This window comes from Peromyscus leucopus, chromosome X (assembly GCF_004664715.2).
Source record: "Peromyscus leucopus breed LL Stock chromosome X, UCI_PerLeu_2.1, whole genome shotgun sequence".
NCBI lineage: Eukaryota > Metazoa > Chordata > Mammalia > Rodentia > Cricetidae > Peromyscus > Peromyscus leucopus.
Genome location: NC_051083.1, coordinates 46,489,280 through 46,507,124, shown reverse-complemented (window position 1 = coordinate 46,507,124; position 17,845 = coordinate 46,489,280). Strand labels below are relative to the sequence as shown.

At 37.6% G+C, this 17,845-nt stretch overlaps 1 protein-coding gene across 11 annotated transcripts in view; it reads right to left on the bottom strand.

The window, feature by feature from the left end:
* Dmd (dystrophin) overlaps positions 1–17,845 on the bottom strand; it is a 2,209,767-nt gene that overhangs the window by 235,365 nt on the left and 1,956,557 nt on the right. For all 11 annotated transcript variants that reach the window (XM_028881805.2, XM_037198928.1, XM_037198927.1 and 8 more), the window contains one exon: positions 5,564–5,642. In XM_028881805.2, coding sequence (XP_028737638.1) covers positions 5,564–5,642 — 79 coding nt within the window. The remainder of the gene's footprint in view (positions 1–5,563; positions 5,643–17,845) is intronic.

Genomic DNA, 17,845 nt, shown 5'->3' with positions numbered 1-17,845 from the left:
GTTAGTAGCAAACACAAGTGTGCCAATTAACTTGTCTCAGGAACTTTTCTAAGAGTTCAATATATATTAACAATTTGATCTTCTTAATGCCACTGTACTTCACTGAACTCAATATCCTACTAGTCATAAGATGCATTTTGACATAACAGCTGTTGAAGCATGAGTGAAAGCCTATATTCCAAAAATTGATGAAATATGGACATACATTAATTATACACGAAGTTTTAAGTAATGTTTAAGGAGATATCAAGTCATCTATAAGGTATCTGAGTGAGAATTTGAACCCAGTCTTCCCATACCTATAAATTATAGCCATCTCCTGCTCCCTTTTTCTTTATGAGGAAGTATTTGTTATGTTACCTAGGCTGGTCCCAAATAATCCTCTTGACTCAGCCTCACTAATGGCTCTAAATAAAGACATATATCACAGACCTTTTTTACTTGTTTGTTTGTTTTAAAAGACAGCATTTCTCTGTGTAGGCCTGGCTGTCCTGGAACTTGCTCTGTGGACCAGGCGGGCCCCAAACCCAAAGAGATCCTCTTGCCTCTGCCTCCCAAGTCCTGGGATTAAAGGTGTGAGGCACCACTGACGGATATCCAAATTTGTACTCTCAATTGGTACACTATCAATAAGATAATCTTCGAATCAGAAGTACTGAGGGAACAACTGAACTTTTGCACATCATTTTAGTATCTGTTTTATTTAGTATTTATTTTTATTTATATTGTGGTAAGGAAGCTATTTTATTTTTTATTATAGAAAACAACTGGAGAGAAAATAAGTGACTTCTAAGATGCCTTGCCTCAGACACCTAATTTCTTTTGCAACTCTGATAATGCACATGAAAAGTTTTACAAATCAAAACAACCTTTCACTCCACAATTACATCCTTAGACATTTATCTTGTAGAGAGCATCTGAGATGTCTGTAGAATAGCAACCACAATACTAAATATAATAGTGAACATTTTGAAATAATCTTAGTATAAAAAACATCAGAATTCTCTTGGTAAATTTGGTTCAGCTACTGAAGGAAATATTGGTCAGCTATTAAAATTATTAATTGAAGGATTGTGGGAGCCAGAGGAGTCAAGGACACCACAAGAAAATTCACAGAATCAACTAACCTGGGATCATAAGAGCTCACAGAGATTGGGCTGACAACCAGGGACTGACTTAGGCCCTCTTATATATATGTGACAGTTGTGTAGTTTGGTCTTTTTGTGGGACTCTAACAGTGGGAGCAGGGCTATCTCTGACTCTTTTACTGACTTTAGGGACTCTACTTCTCATATTGGGTTGCCCTGCCCAGTCTTGATACATGAGGAGGTACTTAGTTTTACTGCAACTTGATATGCTGTGTTTTGTTTATTTTCATGGGAGGCCTGCCCTTTCCTGAATGGAGATGGAAAAGGAAGGGATTGGAGGGTAGGAACAGAGGGGAGGGTCTGGGAAGGGAAGAATGGAAGAGCCTGTGCATGGAATGTAAAATACATAGATGTATACATTTATATAAAAATTATTAATAGAATATGTAAATAAAAGTATTTTTAATATATTAGTGAGGGGAAAAATCAAGTCATCAAACTAACTTTTTTTTTCGAGACAAGTTCTCATTGTATATCCCTGGCTGGCCGGGAACTCACTATATAGACAAGGTTGGCCTTGGTTTCTGTCTCCCAAGTGCTAGTGTACCATGCTTGCTTCTTCTTCTTCTTCTTTTTTTTAATTCCTGCCTGGTTCAAAATAAAAAGAGGCTGGAGATATAGCTCAGTAGTAGAGTACTTGCTACTTTCTACAGGGGCTCTTTATTTTATCTCTGGACTGGGAGAAGAGAAGAAAAAAAAAAGAAAACAGAAGAACTTGAACCCAGACAGACAAACAGAAAATATATCAACTAAATTTTGGAGTGTGTTATATCTGAGTAGTGGGATTATTGATAATTACCCTTTTTCTGTTTGCCTTTACTGCTGTAAATTTTTTCTAGTGAATGTATATTGCCTTTGAATTTAAAGAAGATAACATGAAGATTCAATCCATATTTAGTCTCACTGTCCTATTTCTGTAACACGACTTTAAACATTTTAGCATATTTTTACACACATAAGTGGAGCTTCTATGTGTATTTTCATATTCCATATGTATATTGAAAATATTTCTGACTTCTAGGACTAGTCCCATTCAGGCAGATCAGTTTCTTTCTGAGTGCACATGGCCACAGGCCTGACCTTTCTGGAAGGTATCATACGACATGGTTTGAAAGGTGTGAAGATGTTTCACCTAGCTCATCAAAGCTCAGAGCTTATGGCTGACATTCGACCACCAGAGAGCCATCCCTCAGGCTTATGGATTTTTACCCCATTAAAATGCAAATAACCAGGGAGAAGTATACATTAAACTTTACCTGTCACCTGCGTTAAATGAGTGTAATGTATCGTTTTCTGGGAATAGGTTTTAATGGGGAAGACATGGGAATCTAAGGGGGGAGCAGAGAGAAGAAAGTATGAATGAATATACATGGCATCTGAGGAATAATTAATATTCATAATAGTAATATTTTTATTTATGGTTTATGAGTCACTAAGGAGTATGTTATCACATTTAATCTTAATTAAATTAAATAGTCTGGCTGTTGCCAAGACAATCTTCAGCCTTCATAATTTTTCTAGCGGAATTACTAAAAGCTGTAGTCCTACACATGGAGAAATCCTCCTTTAACTTTCCCCCTTTGTCTTCTAATCATGTGTGGGCTTAAAAGATTGTCCAAATAACTAGTGAGGGTAGAACGAATCAGAAAAAAACATTATTATTTATTACTTAATCCATTATTCATGTATTTAAAAAAAATACTAACATTTTCTAGGAATTTTTGTTGTGAAAGTTAGTGACCAACTGGAAACAAAAGAAAATATCTAGTCAAATAGTTTACAATATTTGTGAGCATGGATCTATTCATTAGCCAATAGAGAATAAAAGAGACAGGAATATGGTGGTATTTTATTTGTGCTGAAATGTGGTGATACTTTATTTGTATGTTAATAAATAAAGTTTGCCTGGAGATCAGAGGTCATAGGCAGCCATAAATAAAAGTTAGACGGTGGTAGCACGCGTCCTTAATCCGATCACATGGCAGGCAGAGTCTCTCTGTGTGGTCAAGGACACAGCCAAGCATGGTGACACACGCCTTTAATCCCAGTACCAACCATAGAGACCTGGAGGTCTGTACAGACAGGCAGTGACAAGGAGGTCACGTGGCTGGGCTTAGAGCCAATGAGAATGCAGAACAGCAAGGCAATAAAGGCGCAGGTTAGACAGGAAGAAGTGGCTCTCTTGGGAAGCTACATCAGCATGGTAAGCTAAGGTTAGCTGGTGGCTCTCACTACTTCTCTGATCTCTATGGCTTTCATCCCTGTATTTGGCTCTGTGTTTCTTATTTAATAAGACTGTTTAGAGATTTGTCTACACAGGAAAGGACAAAAATTAGCAATAAAAGAATGGAGTAGGAGTGGTGATGTGGTTCAGTGGGGAAAATGTCTGCTGTGCAAGCAAGAGGGCCTGACTTCAGATTTCTAGTCCCTACTTCAAAGCTGGGAAGAGTGGTAGCTATGTAACCTCAGTGATATAGAGGTAGAGACAGGGGACTCTCCAGAACTAGATAACTAGTCACTTTAGCTGGTTTAGTGAATTTAAGGATCAGTGAGAGATCCTGTCTTAAAAATATTTTTTGTAATCAATTTGTAATCAAAGAGCACAATAAAGAAAACCATCCAGTATTGACTTCTGTTCTCCACATGCATGTGCATATGTGTGTACATTCATACCTGTATGCATATGTGTACATGCATGACCACACCTGTCCTTAGTGCATGAGCTGGCTTTTTGGAGCCTGGGGCCTATGCTGGGACACTTTGCTCAGCCTGGGTGAAGGGAGGAGGGAACTGGACCTGCCTCAACTGAATCTACCAGGCTGAGCTTAATCCCCAGGGGAGTCCTTGCCCTGAAGAAGATGGGAATGGGGGGTGGGTTGGAGGGGGGTGGGAAGAGGGAGGACAGGGGAATCCGTGGTTGATATGTAAAATTAAATTAATTATAAAAAAAGAAGTACATACACTACACAGGCATACAGAGACACACACATAGACATACATGCAACACACACACACACACACACACACACACACACACACCAGTTGTTTGAAGGGAGACCCTGCAGAATAACTTCCTTCCTATATATAAATTAAGTAAAGCTGCAATGTAATGGTTAAAAACAGACTCTGTAACCATCTTCTTAAGTTTGAATTCTGGCTTGCTTATAAACCTGCTGTGTAGATGCAGATTTCTTAATTTCATCATCAATAAAATGAGTATAATTTCCTCATCATTAAAATGAGTATAATACTTGAACAACCTCATGGACTTGCTAGAAGAACCAAATCAATTAATGTTTGTAAAATTGCATATCACAAAGTAACCGCATTAAGTGATGTTAAAACCACCTACATAATCATGTAGGACCCCAAAATAATATATCAAATGCTAAGAGGTATTAATTATATGGAGTAGAACTGTGGCTTTTAAGTACTCCAACACACACACACACACACACACACACACAAACATGTTTCTATGGAAATGTATTATATGTATATATATATATAATTTACAAATTACAAAGTAAATGCAGTTATACATATATATATATATATATATATACATAGTACATTTCCATAGAAACATATATAACCATAGAGATATTAAAAATTAACAAAACTAATTAGAGGAAAACAGGTGCTTGCCAATTAGATATGCATTGTGATACTAGTAGAATGTTCCAGTAAATCTTTCAGTAAACTAAAGCTGTCTTTCTTAGTATTAATTACAAAACATGTAATTTTTATTATAACATATAAATAATGCAATTGATTACAAATTTCAATGAACAAATCATGAAAACTGGTAAATAAATGGAACAGTGAAAATGAAGGACAAAGAGAAGTAAGGATAATTAAGGAAAGGGAACTATTGGAGATGAAAGAATTTAATGACTTTTGTTACTAACTATAGCTGGGTGTGGTGTCACATGTCTGTAATTCCAGCACTTGAGAGGCTGAGGCAAAGGACAGTGAGTTTGAGGTCAGTTTCATGCATGTAGTGAGACCTTGTCTCACAAAAACAAAGGCTAGGAATTTAGCTCAGTGGTACGACAGTTGCTTCGCATGAATAAGACACTGAATTTCATCTCTAGCACAGAAAAATTTAGACTCATAACAACATATATTGAGTGATGTTATCATGATGATACAATGATCAGCTTTACAGGCAGTGATACTCAAAATATTCAATGAAGTCAGTACTGGAAAACAGACTACAGGAAACAGTTGCATTTTAGCTGGTGACTGGAGAAAACCATCGAACTAGGCCTTGTGTTCCACCAAGCTACAGTTCAGGGTGAAACATAACCTCTCATGTATTGACCGAGATGCCTGTTAATTGAACTCTTTCTAATGTTTAGCTACCAAGACACAATGAAGAGGTTAATCAGTGAACAGTGACAATGGCTTACTAGAAAGGAAGTGCTGGGATGCTGGTCCAAAGTCCCTGTGGGCTTCATGCAGCTGCCTGACACGATCCTCCACAGCCACCTGGGAGGAAAGAGAGAGAAATGATATTTTCTCAGCATTTTTAATGAAGAACAATTAAAATACTGTTTCCTTTATGGTGAGATGTTTTGTGTCTCTAAGGCTAAGAACAGCAAAGCAACAATTCATAACTCTGGTTTTAATATGTCCTAACTGTAAATGGTCTTCAAGACTCATTTTTACCAAACCAAGTTCAAACACAAATAACTTGTTCTTTTCTGACAGTTATAAAATGATACTTTTTACTCTCTCTTCATTGGAAACCACCAATAAATTCCACATTCTAATTTATTTTACAAAATGCTGGGGAAATTGTCACAGATATTATACTGAGTACTGATAGTCTCTTGTAAATATATATTTGGCTTTGAGTCTTTGACTAATGATTTTTGTTAAATTAATTTTAATTAATTATTACTAGTTATAGAGTTTTACTTAATTCTTAACAATAAACAACCAAAGGTTGGAGGTAATTATTAGCTTGGCACTGATGTCACCCACCTGAAACTTTAGTAATTGAGAGGCTGAAGTAGGAGGATCATGCATTACAGCTATCTAGAGCTATATAGTGTAACCCTAACTTAACTCAACAAAGGAGAACAAAGCAAATTGAAACAAAAAGTACAGTAAGAAATTAAGTTAAAAAAGGATGAGTTGGAGAGATAGTTCCGTCACTAGAGTTCTTGCAGTGACAAGGACAAGGACTTGAGTATGATGAGTTCTAGAACGTAAGTCAGCAGTTCTCAACTTTGCTAATGCTGTGACCCTTTAATAAAGTCCCTCATGTTGTGGTGACTCCCAACCATACAATTATTTCATTGCTACTTCAAAACTGTAATTTTGCTACAATTATTAATCGTAATGTAAATCTCTGATATGCAGAATATCTGATATGTGACCCTGTGAAATTGTCATTAGACCCCCAAAGGGGTCTCGACCCACAGGTTGAGAACCACTGATGTAATTACTAGTGCTGTGTATGGTGGCACATGCTTATAATGCTAGTGCAGGGGAGGAGGAGACCAGAATATCCCAGGGTTTTCTGGCCAGTCAATGTACCTAAATTGGTTTCTCCAGGCCATTGAGGAACACTGTCTCAGAGGAAGTGGATGGTGTTCATGATGATGACACCTGCAGTTGTTTTCAGGTTCCCACATGAACACACACATATATGCATATATACCTATACACACATTCATGTATACACACACACACACACACACACACACACCAAAAAATAGAGGCAAAGCTTAAATTTGTGGTAACATAGTGTAGGTAATGAGATGAAAGAAATTTTCAGAGTTCAGTTTTCAGCACATTTAGAAATTAATAAGAAATATGCCCCAGGCAGCATGGAATAAATCTTGTCATTTTTTTTCCTATTATGTTTTTCTATAATACGTTTACACACTGTCCTGTTTAAACTTACTGAATTCCATTCTTGGTAGGGAAAGGGGGAGACCTTTTGGAAGGTGTGAAATGATACACTTTGTCATCTGGCATTTCACCAACTCAGTATTAGTGGTGGCCCCAGGCATCCTCCTCAATAACTCTGGATCTTAGTTAGGTTGTCAACAGCCCATGCTAAACAAGGAAATGTTCAGAGAGTGCCCACAGGCACCAGAATTTAGGTTCTTGTGCTGTGCAGAATCATCTGTAAAGAAAGCAGTTCTCAATCTCATTAAGTAGTCTAAACTAATGTCAACCCTGACTTTGCAATGTCAATGAAATACCTAATGTAGATCTATAATTTTTTACTCTTTCTCTAGCTTTGTCTATCTTTGGTTGAGACTCACTAAGCAAGGTTTCAAAATGATGCAGGATTTCCCTCACTATTATATACAGGGAAGCACTAGAAACATTTCAGATTTGTTTACCCGGGTTTAGACCCCTTTGCTCTGTCAGCCATACTCTAACTGCTGAGTCCACCAGCCAGCCAGCTGTCCTGCAATATTCCATATACATACATACATACACACGTATGTACATATATACATATATATGTTTCATGTCATCATTATACCTCTGCAGAAGGCCCTAACCACCTTCTCTTCCACTGATTGTATGCTAGGGCTGAAATGCTTAATTTTTTATCACCAAGATGAGAATTAATTGCTTCCTCAGCATGCTCATAGCACATGGTCTATACATGGGGCATTTGTATAGAATCATGCAGTAATCACAAGGAAATGAGTGCCTCCTAAAATAGACCGTGAACCTCTTGGGGGCGAGGGCTTCTCCTTGCATGTGCATGTCCCCACTCCTCCCTTCATATGACTCCCTGGAGTCTGTATAGTGGAAGTGATAGCAAATAGTTGCTTAAAGACTAATTGTCAAAATAAATGGATCCTAAATTTCATGAGTTCCCACTAATTTGCATTGGTTGTCTATGTAGGTTTCCCCATCATGGTCTTGATGCCCTTGCTGCATAGAGAGACAGTTGTGTAGCTTTATCTGCTCAAGGGACCCTCTGGCAGTAGGATCAGAATCCATCCCTGGTTCATGAGTTGACATTTTGGAGCCCACTACCTATGGTGGGACATCTCTCGCACAGCCTTGAGGCAGGGGGAGGGGCTTAGACCTGCCTCTACTAAATGTACCTCCCCATGAGAGGCCTCACTTTCTTATAAGAGGGAATAGGGGATGAGTTGGGAGGGGGAGGTTGGAGGGGCAGGAGGAGGGAAGAGTGGGATCTTTGATTGGTATGTAAAATGAATAAAAATATTTTCTTAATAAAACAAAACCAAAACCAAACAAACAAAAAGAATTCTCCTAAAAAAAATGGATCATGTATCTGTATGTGTGCATCTTGGGGCGGGGGAGAGCAAGAGGCAGAGGGAAAGAGAACAAAAAAGAATATCCACCAATGTTCATTGTATATCTGTGATAGACAGTTTTATGTGTAAATTTCACTGTTCCTAAAATAGACATTATTTCTAAGTGTCTCTGTATAGGTATTTTTAAAATGATTTAAAAAATGAAACTGGCATTGGAATTTATAGTTTCAGCAGAGTAAATTGCCTTCCCCAAGGTGGGTATGCTTTATGCAAATCAGCTGAAGGCCTGAAACAAACAATAAAAGTAGGCTCGTTTCTGTCCTGGTCACCTACTTCAGCTGGGACATAATCTGCCCTGGGACTGAGATTTACTATTTTACATTTGGACTTGGATCTGCTCTCTACCACGAGCTGTTCTGGGTGTCTAGCATGTTGACATAAGATCACAGAACTTCTTAGCCTCCATAGTCTTATGAGCTAAAACCTTCCAAGCAAATCTCTCTCTCTCTCTCTCTCTCTCTCTCTCTCTCTCTCTCTCTTTCTTTACCTATCATCCATCTATCTATCTATCCATTATCTATCCTCTCTCTCTTTCTTTCTCTTTTTCTCTCCCACTATTCTTCTCTTCCTGCCCCCTCTCCCATCTATCATCCATCTCTTTCCCCCTCCTACTTGTATCCTAGGGAATCCTGACTAGTATAATGTATCTGTAAATTTTTGCTATTATGGTTAATAAATGAATAAGGATAAGGTATGATGAGCAGGGCATCATGTACAAAACAAAATGCCTAACATTTGTTTAATGCTATATATATAAGACTACAAATTGAAATTTTATTCTTTACAATAACACTGTAACAAGTAACATTACCCCTTAATTCCATCGATATAGAAACTTAGGCATGAAGGTTTAAAAAGAAACTTGTTCTGGCTGGGTAGGCTGCTGTATGCCTGTAATACTTGCACTCAAAAGGCCAAAGTAGAAAGATTGCAAGCTCATAGCCAACCTGAACTACATAAAAAGCTTAAAGCTAACCCAGGCTACAAAACAAGCACCTGTCAAAGCAAAACAAACAAAATAACCAACAAACAATTTACTGCTAAAGCTTTGTAAGTTGGAAAATTAGCATTGGGAATATTCAAACTTCTTCAGTTTGGTTATTGCTCTTAATAGCCTTCCAGAAGATTAAAAGAGAACATGGTAAATATTTGGAAAGTAGTTAACTTTTAAATTTCTCTGTCTCTCTGTCTCTCTGTCTCTCTCTCTGTCTGTCTGTCTGTCTCTCTCTCTCTCTTTCTCTCTCTCTCTCTCTCTCTCTCTCTCTCTCTCTCTCTCTCTCTCTGTGTATACCATATTTTGGATTGAGTCCAATGCCTTGCACATGCTAAGAAAGTTCTTTATCACTGAGATATATCACAGCCTATAAATGTCTTTATGTTCTTACCAATTAATTTGTCTTATAGAGACCAAATCAAGTGTGTACCTCTATAAACTTTTAGTCACCATTTCATTTTGTGATCCAATATGAGACCTCTTCATAGTCTTTAATAACATGATACCATAAGCTTTCACAGAAAAGCTATGGAAGAACACATGTAAATACACTATGATATATATATATAGTATATATATATTTCTGAATTTAGAATTATATATATGATATATATATATATATATATATATATATTTCTGAATTTAGAATGTATCATTTCATGAACAAATGAATCAGGAGATAAATGTGACAGTTGGGAAATAGAAAGGAGAAGATTGGTCAGTGATCAGAGATCCTTTTTTTTCATACCGTTAAAGAAATCCTCATGAGAAAATGGGGGTAGATTGTGAGTGTGCCACAGGCCAAGTCCATTAGTGACAATGGTGGCCACTTCATAGGGACCACATAGATGTAGCACCTGACTCAATTACAGTCCCTTAATTTCTAAAGGCTATGGCTAAAAATTTGTCATACAAGGAGAACAATGGTAATTTCTAGTGTACACCTAGGGTTGTCAAGAATTGAAAATAAGATCAAAGTGAATTTCTCTCCTTATGACTCAAACTTAATGAAAAAACAGGAGGAGACTCAAATTAAAAATGTATCTTGTCCTGGAATGAAATAGTCAGGAAACAGTCCTAAAGTAACCAAGAATTAAGCATATTTTTTTTTTACTTTACAAATTGTCACAGGAACATGGTTTTCTGTAGAATGAATGCAAATTGACTAAAGCAATAATTGTGAGAAAGAAAAAATGTGAAGGGAACCAAGGTTTTCACAGGCTATAGTTCCTTACCAACGAAGTACTTTATTCTGTGAGCAATTATTCATGGAAAACAAATTTGATAAGCTTTTGAAACAATAGCTCACATGCATCAGACCTTTTGAACTGGCTGTGTTTTTAACTAATATGAAATAATATGTAACCCAGAACATCAGAAACAGAAAGTAGATACCACGACCTTGCATTCTGGCAATTGTAATTATTCTTTCTGTTTTTATTCACTTTATGTGTATTTGTTAATATTAAAAAAGAATGCATTAACCAAAGACTGTCATCTCTATTTTTTCAATGCTTAGCTGGCTGCGAAGTGAGACCTGGTGATAAGCTCTCTTTTGAGAAACTGAAGCTCTGTGACCAGTTAGAGACTGTCCCAATGGACTGGACATAGAATGATATGTGCAGCAATCAACACAGCACTCTATGGAACATCAAAGAAGACACATAGTTCTGGTTTGGTCTGGTTAGAACCTGCACAGGTCCTGTGTGTGTTGTCACAGTCTCTGTGAGTTCATATGTATATCAGCCCTGTTGTGTCTGGAAGATGCAGGTTCCTTTGATTCAGCCACCACCTTTGGCTCTTACTCCTTTTCTGCATAGATCCCTGATTCTTGATGTGAAAGGTTCATTCTGAGTGATCCAAAGGGAGTTGGGAGAAGGGAAAGAATATGATCAAAATATATGGTATGAACGAACATTTAAAAAATAAATTAAAAAAAAAAGAAGGTAAGCCGGGCGGTGGTGGCGCACGCCTTTAATCCCAGCACTCGGGAGGCAGAGGCAGGCGGATCTCTGTGAGTTCGAGGCCAGCCTGGGCTACCAAGTGAGCTCCAGGAAAGGCGCAAAGCTACGAAGAGAAACCTTGTGTCGAAAAACCAAAAAAAAAAGAAGGTTCACAGTAGTATTTTGAAGGAAGGTGATGCATTCAATTGAATATCAGCGCTTATTTTGATTTCTTTGTATGGGGCTGATGGTAGAAGCCAGGGCTTCACACGTTTAGTTTGTAAGCATCCTCCCATTGTGCCACTCTATACCACAAGTTAATTTTTGAAATAGTACACTTCTTGATTTCAAATCTGGGAGGCTGGAAATAAGATTATTAGAAAAGGGAACAGTGATATTTGTGTGCAAGAATTCATGTGAAATATAAGATCCTTTAACTGACAACAATATTTAAGTCATTAAAGGAAAGGAAAAGAAGGATTAAAAAAGGACAAAAGGGAGGATAAAAAGGGGGTAAAAATGAACTTAGGAAGGTGAGCTGAGCAGAAAGTTAAACAGTTTAAATGAAATTGTTTAAACGGACATGAGGAATAGATTAATAGAACATGGCCCTTGTTTCCTTTTTTACAAAAGCAATATGAACAGAACATCTTTCTGAAAGCATACATCCTGTTTCTACTATTTGATCATAGGCTGCAAAAGCTTAGAACTGGAAGAAACCTTATCTATTGATACACAAGGGTCTATTCTTTAGAACTACCCCAGATGGGCAAAAACCCTGCCATCTGCTCTGTGAGTACTCATAATCTAGTTTGCAGCAATTCTTCACTATATGCATGCCGGAGGAGAAAATAAAGGTCTTTTTTATATGCTCTGTGAGAACAGGGGACATAACTCTCTTTCCTGGGCTATCTCCAGAGAGGAGCACAATACCTAACATACAACAGGTGTTTAGTTCATGTTAGTTGACATGATTATTGTACATATTATTCTTGGATTTTTACCATGACAAGTACATTTGAAATAAACAATCTCTTTTTCAATATTCCTAATACAGACCTTAGAATATCACTTTTCTGTTCTTTTCCTTTCTCTTCCTTCCCCTCCCCTCCCCTTCTTTCTCCCCTTTTTCCTTCAATTTGATAATGAAAGTAAAAAAAAATACTTTGATAATGAAAGTAAAAAAACACACATTATATTCATTTTGCCTATGATGTTAGGTTTTGGAAAAATTAATGCAATCAAGTGTAAAGGAACCTCAAACCCTAAATGTCTCCAATATTTTTATTCTACTTTTAAAATAAACATATTTGAGAGTTATGTATATTATTCTTTGCTTTCATTTTTTGATGAGTTCTGTATAATGTGTTGTTTGTGGATACCTTTTATAAGTCCAGTAAGAAATCTTTCCTGGTTTTCTAAGGTGTATTTGATTTTGCCTTGTGTGGTACCAAGGATTGAAATCTGGGTTTTGTAAATGATTGGCATGTGCTTTGCTACCAAGCTACCCTTGGCTCTAAAAGCATAGCAAAGCCACTTCTCTACATTTATTCATTCAGGAGATAATTACTAGAATGCAGGTTCCTGGTCTATGAGACAGAGGTGCTATATTGTTCACAGCATAGCATAGTGTCTAGTATATAGGAGATGGTCAGAAAAATTTACTAAGGGAATGAATGAAATTCTTGAATCCCCATACTCTGTTAGTCACTGTGCTAACTATGAATACAGTACAACTCAAAGGGTAATTTGAGGGAAATGAATGAGTATCAAATCATTCAACAAATCTTAACTCTCAGCTCTTTTCCATTGCTCAATACATTCCTGTGTTAAATTGAAAGGTTCCTTCCTTCCTCCCTCCCTCCCTCCCTCTCTTTCTCTTTCTCCCTCCATCCCTACCTCTCTCTTTCTTTCTCTCTCTCCCTCCCTTCCCTCTTTCTTTTTTTTTCTTTTTTCTTTTTTGGTTTTTCGAGAGAGTTTCTCTATGTAGCCCTGGCTGTTCTGGAACTTGCTCTGTAGACCAGGTTTGCCTCAAAGTCAGAGATCCATCTACCTCTACCTCCTGAGTGCTGGGATTAAAGTGTGATACTACCACTGCCAGCTCTCTATTCCTTTTTTTCTTTAAATCAGCGGAGAGAATAAAAACAGAAAAGAAAAAGAACACAGATAAACAATTACAGCTCTTAGAAAATGGTACTATCTAAATGTAAGCGCTGATGACTTTGTTTTAAAATTTCAAGGGCTTCCACTTTTCTCTTGACTTGCTGGTTAATCACATTTAAGCTATTGTCTTCTCTAGAGGTTTATGAGAGGCATAGTAATCACCTGATGAGGAAATGCCTTGCTAGACAATGTGGATTCTTTCTAATTCCCAAGGGTTCTTCCTGATACCACAATGAAAGCATGTTTACCACAGGCTACAAAAAATTTAACTAGGCATGTGCATTTTGATTGTCTGGCTCTTACTTTGCCTTGAAGCTTGATGAATACTCATGCTCATGTGAGAACCATACTCTATGCCTATACTCTTGAGGCTTTTAAAAATAAAAACAACAAAATAAAACAAGCAAGCATAAGCCTTCAACTCCTCTCTCACTGTGAGCATAGTGAATAACGTCCTCTATCTATATACCTGTAGACTCTGGTAGTATATGTGTAATCCACAGTCTACTCATGAATTTTTGGCACATAATTTTGCAATCTACAGTTTTTTGTGAGTTATATATTTGTGTTTGGAGGACCTATGTAATCTGTTCTTTCTTCCAAATCCTTTTTTGTGTGTTAGATGACAGACCCTCTAGCTACTGTGTTCCTCTCCCCCAAATCAGACTATGCCCCCTTAAGCTATATCTGCCCTCTCTCCTTGGACAGATATTTGATAAGAAAATATGTTGTGCTGTGACTTTGAAGCTCTTCCCCATTATAGTTGCAAGATAAATTTTCGGTGGGCTTTCGAGATGCCAGAGTAGGAAAAGAGACTTATTGTACAAGCCTTGCACCTTAAGTTTGATCCCAGAACTCAAAGATGGAAGGAGAGAACTGACTCCACAAATTGTCTCCTGGCTTCCACACAAGTGCTATGGCACACATGCTCATATAAATACACAATATGCACACACATAATAATAATGAATAAATGTTTATAAAAGCTAAGTTTATGGGGCTGGAGAGGTGGCTCAGCAGTTAAAAGCACTTGCCATTCTTTGAGAGGACCCAACTTCAGTTCCTGGCATCCATATAGTGGCTCATCTATAACAATCTATAACTCTACAAATGAGGTACACACACACACACACACACACACACACACACACACACACACACACACAAACATTCATACACATAAAAATAAAACAAATAATTCTAAAATAATTTAAAGGGTAAGTTTATGGTCTTATTTAGTGCTTGTCTCTGTGTCCCTCCATATGTAGGTCAGCCTAGATCAGATCTCATGGTATGAAGATTGTCTACCTCCTTGAAAACCTGTAAGAGTCAAAAATTCTCTTTGTTCTCTGGAGCCAAAGGGCTCGTCCCTCCCTTCAGGATCTCAGCTATGTTGTATATGGTGGCAATCTGTCCAAATGCAGCTCCTGTCTGGATTTGAAGGGCAGGCTGTCTACAATGTGATGCTCTATATCTTCTAATGCCCTCCACTTTGAAGCCCATCATGGCTGCCATGTCCTTATCTCCCAATAAAGCTCATTCTAAAGAACAATTTCGTATCAACTCCTTAGCCAAGCCTCTTGAATTTTAACAACATATACCATTAATGAATATATGTTTCAACACCATTCTGAAAACTCAATTGAGACTATTACAGCAGCAGTTAAAATTCTAAGTAATTTTAATCCTTTTCAACTTAAAATTAGTATTCTTTGAACTCTCATTTCGTTGTAAAGATTATTATTATTTTCTTTTATGTGTATGTGTGATTGGCCTGCATGTATATCTATGCACCATGTGCCTGGTACCTGCAGAGCTGTTAAGAGGGTATCAGATCCCTTGTAACTGAAGTTATAGGTGGTTTTGAACCACCATGTGGGTGCTGGGAACCAAACACAGGTTCTCTGCAAGAGCAGGCAGTGCTCTTATCTGCTGAGCCAGCTCTCCAGTCTATGAATTCTCATTTCTACTGAACTGTAACTGAGGAAAAATATGTTTTGATGTAAGGTTTGGAATATGTATTTGTGATACATACAGTTCTGTGGCCAAACAACTTGGCCTTCCTGAGTACAAGGCTGACTGGATGCTCTTCTTGCATTTATGTTTTCTTAACATCAGGACACTTAGAAGTTAAATGGAGCTTTTCAGGTTAGATCTCAGGGTTAACACAGGTTCTACCCTGAGTGGAATATAATTGTTAGCTGATTTTTTGTCATGGAAACTAATGGGTGTCACCTGAGACCAGCTTTTATTGCTCTTCTTTTTTTTTTTTTCCCTAAATAGATTGTTAATATGTTACTCATCCTGGTCTCAAATTCTGATGCTCCAGAAATCATCTTGCCTTAACTGGGATTTTGATAGTGAGATTACATGGATACCTAATGCACCTTTTAAATGTTCCTCTTATATAGATTTTCCCTCATTCTATTTTATATTTTTGTGTTGACTTATTTCTTAATACTTTAAAAGGTTTATTCACTTGTGTGTGTGTGTGTGTGTGTGTGTGTGTGTGTGTGTGTGTGTGTGAAGGTTTATGTGCAACATGTGTGTGCAGTTACTTGTGGAGGCCAGAATAGGGTGGCAGGTCTCTTAGAACTACAGTTGCAGGCAGTTGTAAGTCACTTGATGTGTGTATTGAGAACCAAACCCAGGTCCACTACAAGAGCAGCAAGTACTTCTTAACAGCTGAACTATCTCTCCATACCTTGAATTCTTAATCTTTGACTCCTTTTTTTATATCTTTGGTGGTGCTGGGGTTGAATTCAGAGTCTCTCATATTTTATCAGTGAGCTATGAGGGCTAAAGTTCTGTTTTAAGTTAAATTTCTGCACTTAAGAGATCTATAGAACAAAAGTGCCTCTAACCTATAAGCCCCAATTGCCCAAGTACAAATAACTTCCTGGATGCTGGGGGCTGTTCATGTAAGATAACAAGCCATGTGTGCTTTTGCTTCTGTAAACAAGCTTGGTGGATCCAACTGCATAGTATGTGCTTGGTCACACATAGGCAGGAGGTCCATAACCAGGGAGTATGTCAGGATGTGTGCTTGCCCCTGATTGAACAAATGTGGGAAATTAGATAGCCTTGTGGGTTCCCTGACTGATATAATTTCGCACCATGTTCTGGGAATCCCGGTTATGGACCTGACTATGGTCTATTGTCTTGGCCAGTATTTAATAAAACTTGCTTCAAATTTGCCTCAGAATTTGTGGTAGTGATCTTATTCTTGCCTAGTGGGATTAACAGGGCTCCATCCCCAGCCCTGACTCCTTTTCCCCTCACCACTTTATCTTCTATACAATCCTCCCGAACAGCATATGGGCTCAGTGGGTGAACAGATAGTGCCTCAGATGAAGTGGCTATGGATCCCTGCCATGATGAGAAGTGGAGTCCAAGCCTGGATCTGGCCCATCTCCAGCAGCATTAGTTCCTCACTTCTGAAGAACTCTTTCATTAATGGGAAAGCAAGAGTAGACAGACAGCAAGACTGTGGTTGAGGCTTTTAGCTTCCACCTTAGGAAGTTTCTAAACTGCAACTGTAGAAAATTGTTTGTTGCTTTTCATGTGCATGAAATTGTTGGATTCTGTGATAATGCAGTCAGGTTATATCAACAGTCAGCTGACTTAATAGACTCAAATACCTTAAGGGTATCATTAATTTTAATTTAGGAAAGCGGCAATCAACCCCTTATCCTGTTTCATTTGTCAAAATCTTGACTTTGCTACCACTACTGATTGTTATCAAAATTATGAGGGGGGGGAATCATAGGAAGTGTTTCTTCTACATTCCTTGTCTCAGAGATAAAAGTTGAATCACTCAGCTTAGATGATGTAACTTGATACCAATTTTATATTTAAAAAAATAGGTTCCATTTTCAAAGCTTTCCTAATGCAACTCCTGATTTGCAACAGGAAGCAAAAGTCAAGTGGCTCTCACCTTGCAACACCATTACATGAAATCATTTACATTTCAGCTCTTGCTATTTATTCTTCAGCTTTATTTATTCCACATTTGGAAGATATCACTCTCACAGAAATTTTCTGAGGCCGTTGGAGCATTCCTTTCTAGGGGCATTTCAGGCCATAAGTAGCATAATGTTCACATTGTAATTACATAATTATGCCTCCTGGTATTAGAACACAGGAGTGTTCCCAAGGACCAGAAGTGGTAATTTGAAATAACTGTCAATGAGATAAAATAGAATTGGTAACATTCAAAAAATAAAGGGCAGTGTATAGAGTGGTTTGTAAATCCATACTAAAATGATT